This window comes from Microtus oregoni, unplaced genomic scaffold (genome assembly GCF_018167655.1).
Source record: "Microtus oregoni isolate MIOR12 unplaced genomic scaffold, Mior012 000128F_ref0000496, whole genome shotgun sequence".
Classification (NCBI taxonomy): Eukaryota; Metazoa; Chordata; class Mammalia; order Rodentia; family Cricetidae; genus Microtus; species Microtus oregoni.
The window spans coordinates 213,158-227,534 of record NW_024544771.1 but is presented as its reverse complement, the minus strand read 5'-3'; the positions used below and the strand labels follow the sequence as shown (position 1 = coordinate 227,534).

The 14,377-nt window shown below is 47.4% G+C and overlaps 1 protein-coding gene and 1 pseudogene across 1 annotated transcript; both read left to right on the top strand.

The window, feature by feature from the left end:
- Positions 1-3,501: 3,501 nt before the first annotated feature.
- On the top strand, positions 3,502-3,864 carry LOC121444497 (40S ribosomal protein S23-like). Its single transcript, XM_041646309.1, has one exon. The coding sequence runs from the start codon at positions 3,502-3,504 to the stop codon at positions 3,862-3,864; it is 363 nt and encodes a 120-aa protein (XP_041502243.1).
- A 289-nt stretch (positions 3,865-4,153) lies between these two features.
- Positions 4,154-14,377, top strand: part of LOC121444493 — a 41,609-nt pseudogene continuing 31,385 nt past the window's right edge.

The following is a 14,377-nucleotide window of genomic DNA, read 5'->3' as shown; positions in this document are numbered from 1 at the left end:
GGAGGCAGAGGAAGTTTAACACGTGTGCCATGAAAGTAGAAAATGGTGGGAGTGGAAGAAGAGAGGGCTCAGAGACAGGGAGAGAAGGGGGTGTGCTGTTCTACATAAATCATTCCTCAATAAAATTGAAAGAGCATAGAAAGAAAAAAATGAAAATATTGCCTGCTGGATATTTTAGTAATATTAAAAATGCACCATTAAATATTTTATTCTTTTTATTCAAATTATTGGATGTATATGTATTTAAAGTTTTATCACAATGAAAAATCAGCTGTTGATGCTACCAGGAAGATGAAACCGATGCATGGTCAGGAACTGAATGACAAAAGTTGTGGGCCCACAGCATGTCTGACTGGTGTGTATTCTTCCCAAGATCAGCCCCTGAGCACCACGGGGTACCATTCCCACCGTGGGCAACTTCCTCCCCCTACAGTGTGTGCATCCACGGAGCTGTGGTGAATCCCTGCTTTTCTCCAGGAAGCCTGGAATCTATGTGTGTAGAGCACGGAGCTCTGAGTGCAGACTACCAAGTTTTCCTGGTACACAAAGCACCAGGGCTTATTGCTGAGGAAACCAGGCTCCTCAGGACAGGGTGCTTGGATGCTCGCGGCTTCTCCTGAGCTGCTCCGGTTACCTGTTCAGCAGAGCAGTGCGGCATCTTTTTTTTTTTTTTCCATTTTTTTTTATTGAGAAAAGGAGAAAAAAAAAACAAGTTTCCACCTCCTCCCAGCCTCCCATTTCCCTCCCCCTCCTCCCACCCTTCTCCCCCTCCCCCACTCCTCTCCCCCTCCCTCTCCAGTCCAAAGAGCAGTCAGGGTTCCCTGCCCTGTGGTAAGTCCTAGGTCCTCCCCCCTCCGTCCATTCCTAGGAAGGTGAACATCCAAACTGGCTAGGCTCCCAAAAAGCCAGCACATTACGTAGGTTCAAAACCCCGTGCCATTGTCCTTGGCTTCTCATCAGCCCTCATTGTTCGCCATGCTCAGAGAGTCCAGTTTTATCCCATGCTTTTTCAGTCACAGTCCAGCTGGCCTTGGTGAGCTCCCAGTAGATCAGCTCCACTGTCTCAGTGGGTGGGTGCACCCCTCGTGGTCCCGACTTCTTTGCTCATGTTCTCCCTCTTTCTGCTCCTCATTGGGACCTTGGGAGCTCAGTCCAGTGCTCCAGTGTGGGTCTCTGTCTCTATCTCCATCCATCACCAAATGAAGGTTCTATGATGATATGCAAGATATTTGTGGGAAGAACTCACAATAGAGAGTGGAGACAAGGATTCTATGTGTAATCCTGGTGGCTTCCCATCTGTGGCACAGCCTCTGAGACCCTGCCGCAGGTGGGACCAATCCAACTTCTTTCAACAAGATGCTTGGGGCTGCTTTATTGAGGGAAGCGGGGAAGGAAATAAGGAGCAATGAGAGTTTAAGCAAACTCAGTGGTTAGAGCCAGGACAGCTGTGGAAGAGAGAGACAGGAGTCGGGATATGACAACATGGGGCCTTGGAGACCAGCAGAAGTGATTCTCAGCACAGTAGGAACTGGGGTTGCTGGGTGGAGTTCCCATGGGAATGGCGGGGCTGGCGGCAGCAGCTCTGTCTGCTCCTCTTGACTGGCACCCATTTGTAGATGTCACTCTGGAGGAGACCTTAGCCAAGGGACAAAGAAGTGACCGGTAGGACAGGGCAAAGAGAATCATCCCCCACCCCAGAGTTTTCAAAGCCAAAAACATTTTACTTTTTGGTGTAGAATATAGGTACTGTGGGCTGTTTTTTGGTGTAAGAAAAAAAACCATCTCGGCAACTTGAGTTACACAAACTTTCTTGAGCGCAGACTTCAGGCAGGTGGGTGGGTGGGTGTGGAGGAGGAGAAAGCAGGAAGACAAAGGGATGGGAAAGGGGGCGAGCTCTTGGGAACCTGTTGGCAGAATGCTCAAGAGACTTTGCAGCTGAGGAACCATATTATGTTAATCTGTTCTCTAATTGCTCGGCAACAAACACCACCCACCTGCCTTGCAAAGAGCAGGACAGAGACCGTTCCGAAATCTGCTCCGAAACAATGCCTGTCCTCTGAGAGCACGGAAGAGATGGAAGAGTTGTATCACAATTAAAAGGACATAATTGAGGGGTCATGCTGCTGACAGCTAGGCTGGGGAGCTAAGGGCAAGGCTGTGACCAATGGGAGGGTTTGCAGGCTGACTGCTCTGGGCTGGGCAGGGATGACTGAGGGGCCTGACGCCCCAGTGCTGAAGGTGCCAGTAGGAAAGATACTGACAGCCTTGGCTGAGAGTGGGGGCCAAGGGGCCACAGCCTTTCAAACATGATTAGACCTGGCAGGATATCTGAATGTCATACCTGACTCTATGTGTAAGTATGTTGAAATAATGATTTGGAGGTTTTTATTTTGTTTAGTTTTCGTTTGTTTGTTTTTAATAGAATAAAGGGGCTTAATAGAATAAAGAATCATTGGTCTCGGCTACACTACCAACACTGGGGCCTCACCGGGACTCTTCCTGGACCTCCTGTTGCTGCCTTGTGTCATGGAGGTGTAAAGGACTAATGGAAAGGGCATTATGAACTGGACAGCTGTATGAAGAATGATAGACCACAGGGAAGGACATGGAAATGGAGAGGACAGGCTAACAACACAAATAAGGCTGGCTGTGGGGGAGACGGCTCTTCATAAGCACGAGCTCTCCGGCATCCACTTGAAAGCTAGGCACACCTGTAATCGCAGTGCTGGGGAGGCAGAGGCAAGGGAGTCCCTAGAGCTCGCTGGCCAGATTCATGAGCCCCAGGTTCAGTGAGAGGAGAGACCCTGTCTCAAAAGAACAAAGTGAAGAGCAATTGAGGAAGACCCTTGATGTTGACCTCTGGCCTCTGCATGCACACCCAAACAGGCCCATTGGCCCCAACATATAAAAAGAATATGCTACTTGCAGAGGATGTTGCTGAGTACAAGAGCATGTGCTTGGCATGCGTGAGCGTCTGCATGTGTCCCGAGTACTACAAAAAGAAATCTGTTACCTGATCATGGTGCTGCATGCCTGTAATCGCAGAATTTGGGAGGCTTGCTGTGTGCTCAAAGCCAGCCTGACTATAGAGCCAAGACCTCCTTTTAAAACATAAGAATAATGTGTGACTTTTAGAGTTTCCTGGAGAAGTAGGGTGTAGTCCTACCTCAACTAGATATTCCGTGCTTTGTTGCCGCCCATGGGAGGCCCGCCTGTCTCTGAATAGAAATAGAAGAGGAGTGGATTGTGTGTGTGTGTGGGGGGGGGGGGGGGATGAATGGAAGGATAGTGAGGAGGGGAAAGTGCAATCAGGATGCAAAATAAATAAATTGAATTAATTAAAAAAAAAGAATAGCCAAGCATGGTGTCTACAAAACGAGATAGAGGACTACATAGAGAGACCCTGTCTTAATAATAATAATAATAATAATAATAATAATAGCAACAGTAAATAAAAGTATATGGCAGAGCTCCTTCTCTCGGACCCGTGGCATTGGCAAGATGGGCAAGTGTCATGGTCTCCATACTGTCAGGAAGCTCCGCAGCCACCACCGGGACCAGAAGTGGCATGAAAAACAATACATGAAAGCCCACTTGGGCACAGCCCTGAAGGCCAATCCTTTTGGAGGTGCCTCTCATGCCAAGAGAATCGTGCTGGAAAAAGTAGGAGTTGAAGCCAAGCAGCCAAGTTCTGCTATCAGGAAATGTGTCAGGGTGCAGCTCATCAAGAACAGCAAGAAGATCACAGCTTTCGTCCCCAATGATGGTTGCTTGAACTTCATTGAGGAAAACGATGACGTTCTGGTTGCTGGATTTGGTCTAAAGGGCCATGCTGTAGGTGATATTCCTTGGAGTCCGCTTTAAGGTTGTTAAAGTAGCCTACGTGTCCCTTTTGGTTCTGTACAAAGGCAAGAAGGAAAGACCAAGATCCTAAATTTTAACAGCGGAAGCACAGTAATAAATTTTCCTATTCTGAAAAAAAAAGTATATGGCAGAATTAAGTCATTAATAAATATGCCACAACAGTATAAATACAGAGTTATAGCTTGTGGAATCAAACATACATGGATTCAAATATTGCATCTGTCATCTAAAAACTGTGTGACTGAGCAGCTTTCTTAATTTTCAGTGCCTCAATTTTCCCATATGTAAAATGGGAATCATAATAGCTTCTGCCTCAGAGATACGAGGTGAGGTACCAACTGGGTGTCAAGCACTTATGAAAATGCCTGTTCTACTTTCCATTCCACTCAACCCCCAGGCAGTCCAGTCAGGCACGTATTGCAGAGAAACGCGTCCCCATCGATTGTGGGTCTTGGGGATGTTTGCACTGTGTAAGGAGAGCAGAAGTCGGTTAGAAGAAAGGAAAGCTGAAGGGATCGAGCCCTCACTCGGTGGTAGAACAATAAAAAGTTGTACTCCTTGCTCAGTAAACTGGTACTGTTATCTGTCACTTCAAAATACCCTAATGGAAAAATTGGAAATAGAACCCTTTGGTCTCTAAAAAAAGATGATGTCATGGTGCAGCTGGGCCAGATGCCCAGGATGGACAGCCTTGAAGGAGGATGAGCAGCCAAAGCTGATGAGGTGCCTGCACCCCCTTCTAGCCGACGGTAGTGAATGGTTGGCTCATGACCATGGTGGTGGTGCCGCTATTTTCTGGTTGTAGTTTGAGGATTTGGGGGCAGTGATTCCCCTGCTGGCTCTGGACGTATTTGGGTTAGGTGTAGAAAGTAAAGGTGCTGTAAGCCAGACCTCTAGTAGCCCAAGTGGTGATTCCAACATTTGGCGTAGGAGCCAAATTTCATCTCAGGAGCCTGAGAGGACAGCTGGCGAGGGACACGCAGAGTAATTCACTGTGTGGTGATCACGTATTTTCTTTTTTGGTTTTTCTTTTTTAAGTCAGGGTCTCATATAGCTCAGGCTGACTTCAAACTCGCTGTCTAACTGTGGAGGACTTTGAATGTCTGACCGTCCTGCCTCCCCCTCCCAGGTGTTGAGATTGCAGGTGTGTGCCGTCTTACCTGCCATTCCCATATTCGTTTTATTTCTTTGCTTACTCTTGTGCAGTGCGAAGGCTCACACCTGGGGACTGATGAATGCCAGACAAGTGTCCCATTATCTGGGCTGTACCCGTTTTTGCAGTGGTCACTTTCACCACGAACCTTTAGTGGACAGTTAACAGGGGAAAGTGACATTGTTTATCCCAAGTCTCAATTCTAATTCTGTTGCTCCTTGTTTCCAAACTTACACTGTCTCTTTATTCCTGTCCAATAAATCCAAATCGTTAGCGGCCTCCAGAGGCCCTTCCTGAGCTAGCCCAGTCTATGCTTCCTGAGCTAGCCCAGTCTAAGCTTCCTGAGCTAGCCCAGTCTATGTTTCCTGAGATAGCCCTGTCTATACTTCCTGAGCTAGCCCAGTCTATGCTTCCTGCCCTGCTTCCTCTCTTGTTGGCAGTCTCGGCTTCCTTAAATTGCTGGTCCTGGGCCAGAGCTTGACTTCGTTCATGCTACTCATTACATTTGAAGTAATTTACCATTAGATGGCATCCCTTCTTCAAAGTTTAATCTTGACCATTTAAGCATAAAATTGTCTTGGGCTTCTCTAAATTATTACTACACTCAGAACATATTTTTCTTATGGGACATTTCCAATTTCTCAGCGTCCAATTAGAACCTAGGGTAGGATCTGTGCTTTGCTCTTTGTCTCTCTGTCGTCTTCCAGCCAAGTGTCTTTGACAGTAAAGTGCTGGAAAACATTAATTGAATGAGTAGCTATAAAGGCTAAAATTTATCAGATTAATTGATTTTTTTTTCAGTCGCAGACCTGAAAGATAAGGAACAAGGAGCCCATTGCTTTTGGAACGGTTGATGCGTTACATTTGTATCATGAGTCTCAGAAAAACACATTAGGGGACAAGGAGATGTGGCCTGGTAGTACAGTATTTGCTTGTCTCGAGTGAAGCCCTGAGTCCTGTCCCCGGCATGGTATAAACTAGACAGGGTGGTGTACACCTGAAATCCTAGCACTCAGGAGGTAGAGACAGGAGGATCAGAAGTTCAAGTCATCCCTACCATACTGTGAATCTGAGGTCCGTCAGGGCCACGTGAGGCCCTGGAGACTATTATTCTTACAGTTCAGGTATCTGAGCAATTTGTCTCATTTTGTTTAGTTTTGAGAGAAAACCTGTGACGTAGATATAGAACAAAGGCACACGAAGACTGATGGACCTGGAGACGCTCTGTACTCTGGAGACCAGCGCTGTGTTTACAGTACCCCTTTGCCTCTGCAGGATGGAGCTGCGAAGGTGACTTGTATGGCCTGGTCCCAGAACAACGCTAAATTTGCTGTCTGCACAGTGGACCGAGTGGTATTGCTGTACGATGAGCATGGGGAGCCGAGAGACAAGTTCTCCACCAAGCCAGCTGACATGAAGGTGGAGAGGACTCGCATGTGCTCCAACACGTTATCCGAGAAAGCTGTGTGATCTGCCTTCTAGCCGTAGACATGGGCAATGGTCTACTCTATTTCTCACTATAAACTTTCTGGTCTTTTGGGAAATGTGTGTGTTTTCTTTTCTCCTTCATTTCTACTCATTATCTTTGTTTTTACTCCTAGTGTGGCTGGAAGAGCTACATGGTAAAGGGCATGGCTTTCTCTCCTGATTCTACTAAAATTGCCATCGGACAGACTGACAACATCATCTATGCCTACAAGATTGGAGAAGATTGGTGAGGACAGGATGGGGGTTAGGCGGGTTGTGGCCACTAAAGAAGAGCTGGGCATGGGAAATACCTCGCTGGGATAACGATGACATCAGGCATGGAAGGCAGGGACTCTCTAGAGCCTGATTCTATTGTGTCCACCTCTGCCTGCCCCACCTGTCCTGCAGTCCCATCCCTGGAGGGAAGAATGTAAGCCAGCAGAAGGTCCCGAGAGCCAGTGATATGCTGTGTCATTGGCATAGCTCCAGGGCTCCTTGGGGACCCACTCACTTCTCCATCAGACCTCCCACAGAGGGCCATGTTGGGCAGTTCATTGGGAAGTGATTTTTAAGGTTGCTTCCTTGCCTTTTGTCTGACAGGGGTGACAAGAAGGTCATCTGTAACAAGTTCATCCGGAAGGTAAAGTTCAGAGATGAGCCGCACCTGCTTCCCTCCTTGTAAATGTAACAGGAATTGCCTTTTTCAATGTCTGACCCCGACTTGACCTGCTAAAGGATGGTGTTGTCACCTGCTTGAGAGCCTTGTTGTGTCCGCTGCCTGCCTTTTCCCCCTGGAGAGGACTAGAATGACGGTGTGTGGTGGGTGGCGGTTGTTCTGAGTGTGCCAGTCCACACAGGCGGGTCACCCTTTCACCCCTTCTCATACAGAGTGCTGTCACCTGTCTACAGTGGCCTGCAGAGTACATTATTGTTTTCGGACTGGCTGAAGGCAAGGTAACAGAGGAGAGGGAGACACAGGTTAGGTATTGGGGGGGGGGGGATAGTGTCCTGGGGTGCCGGTCAATATGGTTCATCTTTCCCCTGGAGCTCTAGTGCGTACTTGAGAAAAATGCATGAGGACTAATTTTGTCATTTGGCATTTTTACTTCTGTTTCTCCGTGTCTGGCTGACACTGTAAGTAGCCTAGCCAGACTTGTTTGGTTTTCAGGTTCGCTTAGCAAACACTAAAACTAACAAGTCGTCTACCATCTATGGGACGGACTCGTATGTGGTGGCGCTGACAACCAAGTGAGTAACAGAAGTAGACTGGGACTGTCAGGACAAAGCTGCATTTGATGGAAAGGGGACTGTCACGGGGCGGAAGTCCCTCCCTCTGTGCCCACCTCTCTGCCTCTGCCCTTCAGTTGCTCTGGGAAAGGCATCCTCTCAGGTCACGCAGACGGCACCATTGTCAGGTATTTCTTCGATGATGAAGGCTCCTGAGGGTCACAGGTATGAAGGGCGCACACTCACTCTGGGGTGGGGTGGACATTCCAGGAGCCCTCCCGGGGAAGCTGCAGGTTTAAGCACCATGACTGGAAAAGGGCAATCTTGGAGAGAAGCGTTTGCTGCCATCACGGAGACTGGTGTTCAGGAGGCTAGAACTCACTATTTATAGGGAGGAGTGGGTGGAAGGGACCTTGAAAGAAGGGAAATAAAGACTCTAAGGGGGACAAAAAGTGAAAATTATTTCCATTTATGTAAATGCATGCATATACACAAATGTATGTATATATATATATACACATACATGTTTATGTAATGTATATACATCCAAATGCATAGGAGAAAAAAGTTAACAGCCCATCAAGATACCTCAGCAAGTAAAGGTGCCCAGTGCCAAACCTGACAGGACCCTTGCCATGCAAGGACCGAAGTGACTTCCGCAAGTCATCCTCGTCCCTTCGGCCATGTGTGCACATATGCAAATGTGCGCACAAAAACACACACAAATAAATAAGATGTTAAAGAATTAACTATTTTTTTGGAAAAAGAAAAGATAGACATACAGGGAAACTTTGCTGTTTTGCTCTGTATAATTTAGTACTGTGGAATCGTTTACATTGTGAGTTACTCACATAATTCAATTTAGCCCTTCTTGAAGCCATGTACTCTCTTGGACCTAGACAGTGTTGGTTACTGTGTGTCGTCTCTCTTTGCGTGGCTTTAGTAGTACGTACCAGAGGTCTCAACACACCACTGTGAGTACACGGCCCGTGTACACATGGCATGCGTGTGCTCATGATACAGAGACAGGCTGTGAAGCCTTCAGAATTCGGGCGTGTTGATGTGGGAAATGCTGGCAGGAAGGCTCACTTTCTCTCCGGGGTGGGATGGTCAGGAGTGTGTGGATCAGCTGCTAGCCTAGCATTCGCAACGAACAATTGAAATATTCTGTCCCAGGGGAAGTTGGTTAACCACCCATGCCCACTGTATGCCTTGGCTTGGGCAACCAACAGCATCGTGACAGCAGGCTGTGATTGGAGGATTGTGGCCTATGGAAAGGAAGGCCACGTGCTACAGACTTTCGACTACAGCCATAATCCTCAGGAACGTGAATTCACCACAGCTGCAGCAAGTCCTGGAGTCCAGTCTGTCGTGCTAGGAAGCTACGACAGGTAGGGACAGGTAGGTCCCCCGGCCAGTTGCATCTTTTTGTTTTTTGATTTTCGAGACAGGGTTTCTCGTAGCTTTTGGTTCCTGTCCTGGAACTAGCTCTTGTAGACCAGGCTGCCTCAAACTCACAGAGATCAGCCTGCCCTTGCCTCTCGAGTGCTGGGATTAAAGGCATGTGCCACCACCTCCAGGCCCAGTTGCATCTTCTACCTTTCTCTGTGAGCTCTGCCCTAGCCAAGTTCTGAACCACAGCGGGAACCTGGACAGAAGCAATGTCCTGTTGAAAGGGATTCTCCGATTGTCGTCTGCTTCAGGATGCGCTGTGCTGCCTCAGCCTGGACTCCACAGCAGAGGCCATCGCGTTCCCCGTGTCCTGCCTTGTCCCCACTGTGCCATTGTGTTCTAGTTTGAGAAGAAGGCTGAGTAGCCATCCTCATCGCCAGTGCCTGCACTGGCATGGTCTGTAATGTAGCCGCCATTTGGTGAATGTATAAAGAAACAGCCAAGCAGCTAGGGTCAGGTCTCTTTGTCTGTCTGTCTTTATGTCCTTCCAATCTCACATGTCTCCTTAGGTTCCATCCTTCTTTGACTCCTACACTCTGTTTCTTCCTCTTCCCTCTCCTGGCAGTCCGTTTGTCTCACTTGTCCTGCTGTCCTGCTGTCTCTACTTCTGGCTTTTGTGTTATTGTTGGTTTTTGAGACAGGGTCTCATTCTGTGGCCCCAGCTAGCTTGTAACTCAACTAGGTAGACCAGGATGGCCTCAAAATTACAGTGATCCTCCTGCCTCTGCCTCTCACCTGTTGGCATTACAGGCGTGTACCACCACACCTGGCATCCATCTTCTACCTGCTCCTTTCACCCCTACTCCCTCAACTCCCCACACCTTTTCCCCTCCCATTGGGCTGCCTCGCTGGTCTGCCCTTTTGCGTTTGCTTCCCTTTCTGGTAGAGTGAGATGCTTCCCTATCAGTTCTGGTCTATTTTCACTCTTTACCTTTCTAGACTCCGGGTGTTCAACTGGAGTCCTCGAAGAAGCATCTGGAAAGAGGCCAAGCCCAAGGAGATTGCCAACTTATACACCATCACAGCCTTGGCGCGGAAGCGGGACGGCTCCCGGCTCTGTGCAGTGTGTTGTTAGGAGCCCCTTTCTGTACTGGCGATTGTCTCCAAACTACAGTAAAATAGAAACTACTCCCTATGCCAAGGGAGTCGCTCTACTCTGACACAAGAGAACTCCAGCTGCCTTGTGACTTCAACCTAAAAAAATCTACTGTTAAAGGCAGGAAAGGGAAACTCACACTTTCCAGGAGGCCTTGAGGGACACGCTTGTCCAGGACAGCCTGATTTCCCCTCATTGTCCAACCCACATGTGATCCCTGTAAGTCCTGGGATTGCCACTTTTTTTCTAATATGTTCAGAACCTGCCCACCCTTTTGCTGGCCACTTATGTCTAGATTGTGACACTGAGGTCTGAGGTCTTGGGGTATATCCAGATACCGTCCTTGGCCAGTGCGCCGTGCATCGCCTTCCATGCTGTCCCCGTCTCTCTCAGGGCACCCTCTGTGGTGGGGTGGAACAGTTTGACTGCTGCCTCCGAAGGAGTATTTACAAGAACAAGTTTGAGCTGACGTATGTGGGACCCAGCCAGGTGAGCAGCTGATGGCCTAGCATGCTGAGACCTCTCATGGCTCATCTGTCCTTGTAACATTTCCCCCACCTGCTGGCCACAGCCACAGTGTCAAATTTAACCTTCCTCCCTCTGGCAGAGCTATCGTAAGGAACTGAATGTGTCAGGGCAACTTCTGGCAACCCTCCTGCTACGTAGTTGTTCTAACCCATCGCAAGCAAAGGTTTACACACCTGGCTCAAGAGATACAGGGATTGGTGCCTGTATCTCCCCAGTGTGAAGCTGTTCTCAGCGCCGCCCACTAGAGTTGTGGACGTGTATGATCACTGGCTAACTGTAGTGCGCAGGACTCTGTTGTCCCAGAGACACGCGTCTCACTCTCCCAACTTCCCTTCCCTTGCTCTTATTACCAGTTTGTTCCTGGATCTTTCCAGTCTCTCCAGAAACGCTATCCTTTCTCTACTGTGTTAGATCTGTTAAGGACTGAGAGTACAAAGGTAATTTATCTGTAAGACATCGCACCAGGGCCAGAGATACGGCTCTTACTATTCTTACAGAGAACACAAGTTCAGTTCCCAGCGCCATGTTAGTGTCTCACAATCACTGGGTCTTCAGCCTTGGGGATCAACACCCTCTTCCGACATCCGGCACCTGCACTCACCTTTGTACACACCCACACATGTAATTCAAATTCTTTGTAAAAAAGACATTGTGCTCTGGTATGTGGCCAGTGAGCTTGAGGCCAGCCTGGTCTATATAGCAAGTTCCAGGCCAACCAGGGCTACATGTCTCAAAAAAGAAAAAAAGTAGAAGAGGAAGAAAAAGAAAGAAAATCTTAGCATTTAGGAGGATGGCCAGTTGGAGGTCATCTTAGGCACATGATGATATAATAACAATAATAATAGGTTCATAATTATATAACAGTAACGATGATATAGTATTCTGTCTTCATAGGTAAAGAGCTTTGTACTAAAAGTGCGGGAACAAAGTGAGTGATTAGTGTTACCGAGTAGAGCTCTCAGAATCGAATGGCCATGGACAGCCCAGGCCATGGGGAAGTATTTCCTAGGTAGCAAACCCCTGTGTGGGTGCAAGTGTTGTCCTTAGCAACAGCATCCCAGGCCGAGGGAGAAACAAGGTATCCTGGAGTTGCGTGAGGGACCAGAGCACCTTCACTCTTCTCCTGCTCTGGGAAAGCCTGATGGGTTGGACTGGTCCCTTCCCAGGTGATAGTGAAGACCCTGTCTTCAGGGACCAGGGTGGTGCTCAAGTCCCACTATGGCTATGAGGTAGAAGAGGTGAAGATCCTGGGGAAGGAACGGTTCTTGGTGGCTCACACATAGGACACGCTGCTGCTCGGAGACTTGAACACCAATCGCCTCAGTGAGGTAGGAACCGGGAGAGGAAGGGTGGGTAATGGGATGTCTTGGCTTGCTAATTCTGAAGATGTGGGCCCTAAGAAGTAGGATTCCCCATAGGATACCATTCTGATATTATTTCCTGGAATATAAACTTCCACAGTCAGACTGGTTTCTCTTGGAAATATGAGGATCAGGGCAAGAGTCTGATACAGCGCACCTTTTGTGTAACGTCAAAACCTCCCTGAATACCATCTCTCTTCCTTGCCACTGACATCCTCCAGCCTTGTCTTGGGTGATTGTCTACATTGTCTATGATGTTTTCTCCTCACTTTGCAGATAGCCTGACAGGGATCTGGTGGCAATGAAAAATATTTCTTTGAAAATGAGAATGTGAGTAGCCGCGATTCCCTGCCCCCATTTCAGTAAGCGGGAGCTTCTAGTCAGAGGGGCGAGAGGCGAGGGATGGGAAGACTGCAGGTAAAGGGTGGGGATGAAACAGGAAAAGACAGGGAGAGGTCACCCTGAACTACAGTGCCCCTTCCCCCACTTCTCTCCACACCGCCTCCATTCTTCCCCAGGTGTGCATGATCTTCAATGCTGGAGAGCTTACCCTGGTGAAATATGGGAGTAATGACTCCTTGGGTTCTGTACACACTGAATTCATGAACCCTCACCTCATCAGGTAACTGAACCCTGGAAATCCAGAATGGGACTTCTAAAATGTGTGTCCCCAGATCAGGCTAAAAATGTTGTCCCATGTTCTATTTCAGAACCCTCCAGAAGACCCTAGCTAAGCCCATTTTACCTTACCTTGTTGTTTCATGTTTCAGCATCCGTATCAACGAGAGGTGCCAGCGAGGAATGGAAGATAATAAGAAACTGGCTTATCTTGTTGATATTAAGACTATTGCTATAGGTAAGATGCTCTTATAACTTTAATACTGACACCGATACCTGCATTGTACTTGTGTATCATAAGTATATTTGGTGATGAACCTGAAAGGCACTAGGTAAGTATGTAACCTCATATTTACAATGTTAGCGCAAATGTTTAAGTCCCTGTGGGGATGCCTTTATGAAGTGTCTGGCTATGGATACATTCATGCTCAGGCCTGTCAGAAGGCCTGTCCATAGAATTACCATGTTCTCTCATCATATATCTTATGGACAGCAAGTTGTGAACAGTAGAGAAGAATTATCCGCAAATTTAAGGATTTTCCTGTTTAGACATCATCAAATCCTAGACTCTTTAGAACTGGAAAGACTGTATTTTTTATATTTATGTTGTTAGTAACCCTTATTATTAGTAACTAGTAACAATAGAAATGTAATTTGCATTTCACAAGTGTTTCATTTATAAATATCCACTTTATGATTTCTGTCACCAAATGTTCCAAGCATGGAAGGAAGAACTAAGACTAGCTTAGGATCGTGCAGAAGGTGTAGAGACGAGCATGCCACATAGTATGTCTGTAAGGATGGGACTGGCGTCAGCTACCCTGTCCGTACTTACTGCTCTGTGAGCTTACCAAAGTTACTTCGTCTTTCTTAGTGTCTTAACCCACACAGTGAACGAAGACAGCACCTATGTCAGATGGAAGCACTCATCCTTCCCTGCCACATAATCGTTAATAAAGTCCAGCTGCTGAGAGTCATGACCTATTGTTAATACTTGCTTATCCACGCCTAGTGCTGTTAAATCAGAACTTTTTGTTGCATTTACATTTAGTTTTTTACCTCATCTCTTACTCATGAGCATTTAGAGAGTGGTTTTTTGTTTGTTTGTTTGCTTGTTTGTTTTGGTTTTTTTTTCATTGTTTGGTTTGGTTTTATTTTATTTGAGACAGGGTTTCTCTGTATAACCCAGGCTGACCTGGAACTCACTCTGTAGCCCAGGCTGGCCTCGAAATCAGAGAGATCCACCTGCCTCTGCCTCCCAAGTGCTGGGACGAAAGGTGTGTGCTGCCACAGCCTGCTGAGTATTAAATTTTTAAAGGTTTATTTTAGTTGAATGGACATTTTGCCTGCATGTATGGCTGTGCGCCATGTGCATTCCTTATGCCTTTGGAGGCCAAAAGAGGGCAGTGGGATCCCTAGAACTTGGTGGGTGTGAGCTGCCATGTGGGTGCTGGGGATTGAACCTGGGTCCTCTGGAAGAACAGTCAGTACTTTTAACCACTGAACCATTTCTTCAACCCCTAGTTGTTTGGGGGGTTTCTTGTTTGGTGTGGTTTTAATCACATTACTGCTACTTGCTGAGGTCCATGCGTAGAGCAGAATTGCTGAATC

What these genes read in the sequence shown, in the direction of transcription:
- LOC121444497 (XM_041646309.1), top strand. Translation starts at nt 3,502, where the DNA reads ATGGGCAAGTGTCATGGTCTCCATACTGTCAGGAAGCTCCGCAGCCAC.